This window comes from Myotis lucifugus, unplaced genomic scaffold, assembly GCF_000147115.1.
Source record: "Myotis lucifugus unplaced genomic scaffold, Myoluc2.0 scaffold_1, whole genome shotgun sequence".
Taxonomy (NCBI): domain Eukaryota; kingdom Metazoa; phylum Chordata; class Mammalia; order Chiroptera; family Vespertilionidae; genus Myotis; species Myotis lucifugus.
This window is the reverse complement of record NW_005871049.1, coordinates 28529607-28540150: the sequence shown is the minus strand read 5'-3', so window position 1 is coordinate 28540150 and position 10544 is coordinate 28529607. Positions and strand designations below refer to the sequence as shown.

Below are 10544 nucleotides of genomic sequence, written 5' to 3'. Positions count from 1 at the left end.
AAAAGCCTAATGAGAGATCAAAATGAGGGCTGGTCATTATACTGCAGTATGACAATATTTATAAGTGAAACATTCTTCTCGGAGCACAGGAGAAGTGCAGCCCACGGCTGTTGGCGGCAAGTAAGGAAGAAAAGCTTCACTGAAGAGTGACCTTTCAGCTGAGACTTGGGAGAAATTACCGAGTAGCCAAGTGTAGGAACAGGGACCCAAAGAGAACACAGTATGTGTCCGCAGAGATGTGAGGGAATGCAGGTGTTTTCAGGAAAATGTAAGGATCACCAGTGCTATATAGATTAGGATTTGTTTGAATGATCTTTCTGTTAGTGGTGCAGAGGGTGGATCAGAGGGGAGTGAGACTAGAGGCAGGAAATCTGGAAAAGGTTATTGCAGTAAAATGGGGCTGAGACATGAGGGTCTAAATCAGGACAGCAGCTACAGAAATGGAGAGATAGGCACCAATACAAGAGAAATTGAAATGGCAAAGTTGATGGGTGGACTTGCGGGCTGAGACATGAGGGTCTAAATCAGGACAGCAGCTACAGAAATGGAGAGATAGGCACCAATACAAGAGAAATTGAAATGGCAAAGTTGATGGGTGGACTTGCTGATTAATTACATATGACACATGAAGGAAAAACAGAATGTAAAGCAAATGAGCTATTTTATTTTCATTTTTCTACTCCTTCCTATGAATTTAAAGGGTTATGATATTTATGAGTTTTAATGGGATTTATCAGAAGTAATTAAAATAGTTTTAAATATCACAATGCTTTTGGAGAAAAGGCTATTACATAATATTAAGTGTCTGATATTAAGTGATATTAAGTAAGATTTGTATTTTCTCATTCCTTAAACCCAGCCACAAGTATAAAGAAATGGAGTCATACTTTCGGTGTAGATTCTCATTACTGCTATTTATACCTTTTCAAAGTGCACATGGTTATTAGATGAGAAAGGGGATGAGATGTAGAAATGAAAAATATAGACATGAAAGCCTGATATCTGCCAGTTAAGCTGCCTCTTTTATTTTATAAAATCACTAGGCAAAGCAGTTCATCCCTCAGGGATGAAGGCATATGTCACACATACAAAACAGTTTGAGGTAAATATAATCAATACTTTTTGGGGATTCTGAGAAATTATAGTCACATGTGCCATTGATGGGAAACAAAATGCACAGTAAGAATTGTAAGTATTAAGTATTTATTATACCTCACACCTTTTTCACCCACTGACTGGCAAGAGTGTGTGGGACTGCTACCTTTATAGAATAATTTCCTTTGCCTTTCATTTTATATGTAAACTAAGGGCCCAGGGCACGAATTCGTGCACCTTGAAAGGAACTGTGGGCTGTGAGGCTGCTGTGGGCACAGGGGTGGTCTTGCCCCATCCTCCACACCCCTGCTCAGCCCCTCCCCCTGTGGCTCCCAGTTCCCTGTCTGCCAGCAGCCCCCACTACAACCACTGCCATTCCCACGCACTGACGGTACTGGCCCAGCTCACACTCATTGACTGTGTGGAGTGACTGGGGCTGGCGCCAGCAGGGGGTGCAAGCGGGGCCGGTGCTGTCAATGGGTGCAAGCAGAGGCTGCTGCCCCAATCACCCCTCATGAGCAGAGGGAGGTGGAAAAGCCCTCAGGGGCGATCGGGACCAGCACTGGGCACCAGCAGCGGGTGAGTGGCAGCTCTGGCACCAGCAGCAGGTGTGAGCAGGGCCGTTGCCGGCAGCAGTTGAGAGAGGTGGCTTCCAGCCCTGATCACCCCTCAGGAGCATGGGGAGGTGGAGAAGCTGACACCCACTATGTTCTGCATGCACCCCCTGGTAGTCAGCACATGTCATAGAGACCGGTTGTTTGGTTGTTCAACTGTTTGGTCTATTTGCATATTAGCCTTTTATTATGTAGGATAAAATAAATATTAAAAACAAACGAAAAGGAAAGATGTTCTATTTAACATTTTATATGTAAATAAAATAAATATTAAAAAAAACAAAGGGAAAGATGTTTCATTCAAAGGTTGGAAATGCTGGTTTAAACCATTACATGGGTCATTTATTGTAAGATTTAAAGGAGTTTTTACTACTTCAATGAGTTATGAATTGTCAAGAGAGAGATACAGGGCATTGTATTTTCAGTGGAGCACAGCTAAGCTATATCTAGTAAGCTTCATAAGACTGGGGCAAAACTATGAGAAGGTAAAGCAATAAGACAAAACATGAATGTTCATTTTATTCATTTGTTTTTCATGTTTGTGTGCGGGGTAGGATTGCCAGATGGAAAAGTACCCAAAAGAGAGTACTACTTAGAAGAAGTGTCTGAGGACAGCAAGACCCTGGGTCCTCTTGTCTCAGGCAAGTTGAAAGGCAGAGATAAGACATCAGCTCAAATAGAAATCTACAGTTGAAATTGGGGATTCACACCTTGCAGTGTCTTATGTAAAATACATCAATCCATTTGCCAAATGCATTCAGGCTTACCCCAGTTAGGATTTGCCATTGAAAATTAAAACATGAGTGGCAAGTTACAGGATTGTTGTTTTTTTCTCCTGCTTTATATTACTATATAATCTATCATTAAGCATTTCACAAGTCACATGACAACTCTCAAGTCATTTGCAATTTAATTGACCAGAAATAAGTATCCAGACCAATGAGAAAAAGGAAACTACTGCTGAAAAGCATTGGAGACCTGGCTGGCATGGCTCAGTCATTGAGGGTTAACCTGTGAACTAGGAGGTCACAGTTCCATTTTAGTGGGGCCATAGGCCCAGGTTATGGGCTCTATCCCCAGTGTGGGACATGCAGGAGGCAGCCAATCAATGATTCTTTCTCATCATTAATGTTTCTATCTCTCTCTCTCTCCCTCCCTCTCTGAAATCAACAAAAATATATTATTTTTTTAAAAAACATTGGAGACAAGAGACAGAGAAGCCTCAATAGAAATATCCACTTCATTACTTGTCTTCTAAACTGACATCCACTTTTGCTTAATGAAAATTTATGGTAACAAGAAATTGTATCACTTCTCACCTTCTGGGAGTTTCAGAGACAACTCTTACACACACACACACACACACACACACACACACACACTCGAGTTTCTCCCCAAAATAGCCACATTCTTTTATTTGGTGATTCAATACATTTTTAATTCAAATAGCCACCACATAACCTAGGCACAATATTAAGCATTTACAAGCCAAGTATTTTACTGATTTCCTTTTCAATTGCCAGAGAGTACAATATGTGAATTGGTTAAAGGATATACTTCTGTACATTAAAATATCCATGTATTTATACAAGCGTGTGGAACAGAGTTTCAAGAGAATAAAACCAGAACATCGCAATAAATAGGATGTGTTCCTACAGGACAGCAGAGCTTTTCAGGAAGCCGTTGAGTCTCTTTTTGCAAGGTGCTTTGTGTTCTTCTGAGCTAGGCTCGCGCTTCCCGCAATAAGGGTTTGGGGTTAGTAATGATGGATCCGATGTCTATTTCTCTATGTCCCTATGTCACTTTTTATTTGCATCTCCAATAACAGGAGCGGAGGATATGATAACTTACTTATTTTCAAAAGTGTTCACAATGTACCAAATTCTATTTATTTCCCATTTCAATATTTCAAAATGCAAATTAATCTAAGCTCTAGCACCGTCTAAGAGTGAAATACATGTATTTTTGTCAGAGCAACAATATTTCATATCATCTTTGTTCCTCTGGCTATAACAATTCTGTTTAGAAAAATTTACCAAGCTAAAAATAGTTGATCTAGGTTGTCATAAAAAAAGGAATATTAAATACCTTTGGTAAAAATAGATATATTTAACAAGATTAGAAAAGCAAACCGTTATAATGTCAAAAGGAGAATATAAAAATGTACACAATAAAACAAATAAACCAACTTATAGATAAAGTGAAGGTAAGGCCACTCTTCTTTTCAGGTTTGTCTCTTCCACACCATGAAATGTAGTTCGTGTCTTCTAAATGATAGAAATATTTTATAAGAAATATGGAAAATCCAGTCTTTCTTATCAACAGGACATTAAGTTTGATTTATAGCAACATAGTTCCTTTTTTCCCCAAAACCAAGTTTGTAGGCCATAGAACACTCTGGTTTATACATGTGACTATAAGGGAAAAATTCCAGATTTCTGGATTTTTAGGCCCAGAATATGGAGCTTGAGAGTTAATAAGCAAGGCAATAGAATCAGGTGCCCATCTGCACTCATTTCCTTCCTGTACTGACATTAACTAAGTCATATCAAGACAACTGAAATATAGAACACAGCCAGCTGAGTAAGTGCATGGTAACTCTGTAACTAGCTAGTGATCTACAACATTTAATATTTTTTCCACGCCCGGAGACCTTTTCCCTGTCATTGAGGCCTCCTCTCAAGAGAGCTGTGGCACAACTCCTAATTCCGGTTGGTGTCTCCTCTTTCAGAACACACTGTAAATCCTGAAGGCTGAAAGGTCCCTGAAGCAAACAACTGAGATTATGGATGGCGGTAACGCATCAGTTCTATAACAGAGCCAGCCGCTGCGCTGCACTGCCGGGCGAAGGCGGCACGTGGCGATGCGTTATCCTCCGGTGTTCCCTCTGCACACACAGTCACACTCCTCATGGTGCTCCAGGGCCACGTCAGTGAGAGATTTATGCAATCCCCTGACACCAATCTTTGGTCTCAACTGAAGGACCTGAAGGGAACAATGTAAACCACCGTTAAAATCAATCAATATCTATCACGTACGGGTTCACAGACAAGTAAAATTTCAGAAAAAAAAATGTGGGGCCCAACCAAGATCTATAGATTTTGTGTTTTTTCCTAGTAAAGGCATTACGAATATAACCCCCCACCCCTCAAAAAAATCATACACGATCAATTTTCATGAAAGCAAGGATATTTCAATACCAACAATTTGGAAGGATGCTGCTTCAGAATAAAGAACAGTCCTTAAATTGAAAGAGTCACTATGCACACTTTATTTTACTCATGTAACAATGCGGAGAAATTTCACCTTGGTGATGTATTTTGGAACCACTACGGCACGATTAATTTTTCTGTTTGTTAGTTTCTTTCGGTCATTCATTTGTTCGCCCATTTAACAAATATTTATGCTTGAAGCAATACACACAAGTACTGCGGTACTGTGAAAAGAAACATGATCACTCTGCAGCTGAGTTTGCTCAATTATGCCACTCATTAATTTTCTTGGCTACACCTCAAGTCCTCTATAAACTTGATGAGATGGATTAGATGCACTTCAGAGACATCAGCCTCCGTCACAGCTAACTTTCTGCAGCTGGGTCCTACTGTGCAGTATAGGGAGATTTGGCAATGACAGTAATGGCTCTATTTAATGCAGTTACTTAGTTACTTGTATATAGCAAAATAGACAATGATGCTAAACATAATTCTTTTCAACACAACAAAAGGACATAGCTTTCTATAATAATAAAAGCTTAGCTTTCTATCATAATAAAAGCTTAGTATGCTAATTAGACCAGACATCCTTCCAGATGAAGCTGGGGCTACGAGGGCCAAGCCCCTTGCATGAATTTCGTGCATCAGGCCTCTAGTGTATTTTATAAAAGATGACCTGATGTACTTGAAAAGAATGACCTATTTAATGTGCATTACATTTTATTTCTTATAATAGAAATGATACATTTTTTTAGAATTTATGTTTGAACTATAAACAAACCCTAGAGCACTTAATAACATGAAGTTGTCTAGTTTCTCTGCTCTCTGGGTACGACACAGATAACTTCATAGAGCAACTTCTAAAAGTTCCTGGACATTTTCATTAATCCAAAAAGGCACAAGTCAAGTCTTATGACTGTTCTTCTTGAAGATTAAAATAAGAAGGAAAAAAAAGAATGTATAACTCATTTGGAGAATGTGGTCATACCGAAGGTTAATTAGCTAACATTTTTTGAATGCTTATGAGTGCTAGCCACTATAATAAGGATTTTACAGACTTTAACTCACAAGAATTCTATGAAGTAATTTATAACTATTCCCCCTATTTTACACATGAGTGAACAGAAGCTTAGAGAGAATAAGTGGCATAGCCAGTATTTGTACTTTGGCCAAATATGAATTATTAGAGCAATAGATAATAATTTTATGAAGACTCAGAATATACCTAGTCATGCATTCTATTTATTTAGTAACTTTCTTTGCAGAAAGATAAACTGCAAGTCTTAAAATAACTATGGGAAATAGTCAACTTCTAAATTAGATTTTTATTACATTTCATAATGCTAGAATAAAAATGACTAAAAATGTACTATTTTAATGTGGTTAGGAAGACAGATAAATTGCAATATTGGCATAGCCAATGTCTTTAATTCCTATCTCCACGTGTATACATTTTCCCAGTTGGCAGGGGAAAAATTACTATGAAAGGGAAAGGTAAGGTAGGCTACCATATGCCATCCTAACAGGCAGTGATGCTAAGCTGTAACCTTACAACCCTTCCACCCCCTAGCAGTGCTTATGTCAAGATGCATTCACCAAACAAAAGCCCCTTCTCACACACAAACACACCCAGTCTTCATCCATGGATGTTTGTGGAGATCAGATAGAAGAATAATCTCTTTATGTCCTAGTGATGTTGAAGTCTTGGATAAGAAATTCTTACACAAGGTGGTGGGACCACACTTATTGTTTTCTTTCTCAGTTCTGTTTGAAAGTTCTAACTTGAGAAGAGAAAGTTAAACTTGGGCCATGACCAGCAGGTCCCAGATAATATGAAAGATGCTCATTGGATTTTCAGGACACAGTTTAGGACACCAGAAGAAAAAAACAGGCAGGAGAATATCTCACAAAATTTTGAGGGAGCAGTTCAAATTCTAAATGCAAGCACATGAAAAAATAATCCAGGGTAAAGCTAAAACCAGTGGAAAGGAAAAGATTAGGTACAGAGGGAACCATCAAGGAATAGAGGCACAGGTACCATTGCCCAAAGTATGCAAAGTGCCCTTACATTTTGGGGTGTCATAGAACCTTGGAGGATGGGACTCATTACTAGAATAAGTCAATTGAATGGTATATTTCCCTCCCAAATAAATAGATCTAAGCATAAAAAGACTATACTTTAAATTATGAAAAATGAAATTAGATATATGAAGATATAAACAAGGTAAACAAGATAATACTGGTACAGTAGAGTTGGTAAAGCTGGTATAGTAGAGATGAAGGAAAGAAAACTTAGAACTTTTAAGCTCTGTCTTTGCTTCTGCCTTCTCCATGAGGTGGAAAAATCTTCAAAGTGTAAATGAGAACAATGCTCATCAAAAAGAATGAAAGCCCAATATAAAATATTAATAATATTTTAAGTTATATATAAAAATAATTTCATTTATTCAGGAGTAGTATTAGACTCAGAACTTATTTCCAAAATATAAAACCAAGAAAAATTCAGGGCTCAGGAATGATGAATTACATCAAATGAACCCCCCACTTTTTTCATAGAGTAATTTGATCCTCTATAAAAAAGATGATCACAGAAAAATTAATGATAAAAAATTAAGACAAGGTTATTACTGGAGCTATTTATGAAAAATTTGAAGCAGGTGACAAGGCAATGATATTGCTGTACATACACACTTTAGGGATGTGTGAAACTTACACTCAATGGTCATGTAATTACCCAGTGGTTCTCAACCTTCTGGCCCTTTAAAAACAGTTCCTCATGTTGTGACCCAACCATAAAATTATTTTCGTTGCTACTTCATAACTGTAATGTTGCTACTGTTATGAATCGTAATGTAAATATCTGATATGCAGGATGGTCTTTAGCGACCCCTGTGAAAGGGTCGTTCGACCGCCAAAGGGGTCAGAACCCACAGGTTGAGAACCACTGAATTACACACATAAAGGTATATACGTGTGCCTATATATAATGCATATGTAACCAACCCCACCCAAAGACTAGTGCATAATGGATCATTGCCATTCTGGAAGGCCAGTGATGCTATAAGCAGTGTCCACAGCCTTTCCCCACACAAATTTTACCTGAGACTTTAAAACATATTACAAACTCTTTGGCAACTTCCTGCATAACCCTACAACTAATATTATTTGAAAATAAATTTAAAAGTATAGCATGGAAGAGGATATGCTTCAAGGAGGACTGATTTATCTGACCAAAAGCATTGCATGGAACCAGCATCTGAGAGGCTGGTTTAAGGTTAATATAGCTGGTCTGGATTTTATAGCTCTTAGAATAGTGTCATATACCCAAGATTTGTTGGCTAAATCAGGTCCCCAAATGCACTTTGTTTAGTAAAAACTTGCTTTAGATAGTTCAAAATCGATGACTTTAGGTGGGAAAAGATCACTCAAGTTTAATTCCTATTCTCATTACATCCTTTTATGTTAGGCCATTCAACTCTAGTATCAGCCTGGCCTGTAAGGTATTTTAAGTATAATCTGTTTAAGAACGACTATATTGAGGGTTTCTTCTTGACTAGATACCCCAGTTCATGGAGCAGAAATCAGGCTGGCCTCTGGGCATAACCTGGCTGGAGTTTCTTGAGCCACCATGCTCATAACTGTCTACTTCCTGTGACTGGAGTGGAGACTGTTCCCAGCACAAGGCGCATTAGAAGAACGCAGTGTAGAAATGAAAGTAGGACATGAGTAATGGCAGTAAATTGTCCTATTTTTAATCACAGGCTTCTAGTTTGGGATGTTTCCTTTTAAAAATTGCAATCTAGTAATTGCCTTGGAATAACATAGCTAGGAAAAAACAGATAATTCTCACATCTTACACTATTTCATTGAGGCTCAGTACCCCGCTGATGGTTACAAGTTAAAGATAGATCTAGGATGGAAACAGGGTCCATTGTCTTCTGGAATCCAGTGCTTCCTCCCCCCTCACTTTCCCAGCTGCCAACACAATGTTGTTGAAGGGTAGGACAACCATGTCATATGTAGTATAGCTATGACACTGTCCATGTGTAGATTACCTAACAGATAAGGGTTTCATTGATATCTTTATGCAAGTCAAAAAAGTCATTTTACTTATTAAGCAGATATTTACTTTTGAAGATTCTTTTATTTAGTAGAAAAAATAAAAAACTACTGAAATGAAGCTATATTGAAATTAAGTCAAAAAGACCGATTTTGGCTTGGTGTAATGTAAAGGTTTTGTAAGAATCAAAGTTGTCTCATCAAGAAGGAATTGCTTCCTAATGTATGAATGCTACACGAGGCTCTTGGAGAGAGAGAGTGGGATAGAATTTGGGATATTCTAGCATCATGGAGAATTTGGAGTGTATCAGTTCTAAGGTTCCCAAGGCTCTGAAAAACAACAATTGCTAAGTTTTAATATTGGAGTTTTCTTGATTCTGTAAAAAGATAAAAGGGGGAAGCATCCATAACATGCTCTTTGGGGCAATTTGAATAATAGGAAGATGGATATAATTATGAATGTGTCTTCTTGGGATATAGGTGCCTACACTGCCTCAAATGAAAAAATAAATATCAAAGATCGTCTCTCTCCAAATTAGACAATGACTCATCTCCAAGTTTCTCTTTAAAATATTTCCCTTCAGCTTTTGAAAAGTTGAAAAGTTTCACCCATATTTTACCATATAAAAGAACACATTTTGTTTTTTGTATGAGAGAGGAAAACTTCACTGACCACCTATGGTGTACCTATGGTGTACTATCAGAGGATAAGCTTTCAAAATATTTAATGTCTGGTTATTTGAGTTAAAGGTCCTATTTTTAAAAATGAGAACATAAAGTGTATTTGTGGGTGTGTTTTTTTTAATGAATGCTACATCCTTCCAAACAAAAATTCATTTCAGATACACTGTTTTGCTATTTTTAAAGCAACAAAATACCCAAAGGAGCCCGAAAATAAAATGATATACGTACCTCATGGTATTTTTTAGTCACTTTGCTTGGGACACATTGACACTCATTGCAATTGTGGAGACAACAGGCGCAGTTTCCACCACAGCGCTTAACCAGGAGACAACCTGGCCAGAAAATAGTATCGGTTCTCTTTAGTTCTTCCCTTATGGACACTGAGAAGTTACGAGGTGTGCAGCTGTACAACCTTACCTCCTCTTTTAGAAGGTTCAGATCCACCACTGCATGGCATAAAAGAAAGAAAAAAAATAGATGTTCATGCTCTGGACTTGAATATATTCCATTAAACTCTTTTCATAAAGAAATCAAACTATGTCATGAACAATAATCCTGACAATACCCCTCCTTATTGTAGCTATGTTTGGGAGCTGTGCAGCTTGCAAGTCGGACTTTCTATTTTATAGTAAACAAAGCTTCATTCTGATTTAGTGTCCAATAAAGAGATGCCATTGTGCAATGTTAAGAACAGAGCCAACAAAACAGTTGAGAGCTATAAATAGGAACTACAGAGGAAAAAGAGGGCTACACCTTTTAACCTTAGGAAAAAAGTAAACAAGGAGACTATTGGAAGGAAGAATAGACTGCCAAATAATGAATACTTTGATTAAAAAATAAATGCAAGTTTTAAAAAGATTACAAGCTCATGCCATTAATG

The 10544-nt window shown here is 37.8% G+C and overlaps 1 protein-coding gene across 10 annotated transcripts in view; it reads right to left on the bottom strand.

The window, feature by feature from the left end:
• Window positions 1–3096: 3096 nt before the first annotated feature.
• Window positions 3097–10544, bottom strand: part of PDGFC (platelet derived growth factor C) — a 180607-nt gene continuing 173159 nt past the window's right edge. For all 10 annotated transcript variants that reach the window (XM_023755482.1, XM_006081868.3, XM_006081866.3 and 7 more), the window contains 2 exons: window positions 9893–10110; window positions 3097–4694 (listed from right to left, as the gene is read on the bottom strand). In XM_023755482.1, the coding sequence (XP_023611250.1) occupies window positions 4578–4694; window positions 9893–10110 (335 nt within the window). In that variant the 3' untranslated portion in view covers window positions 3097–4577. The remainder of the gene's footprint in view (window positions 4695–9892; window positions 10111–10544) is intronic.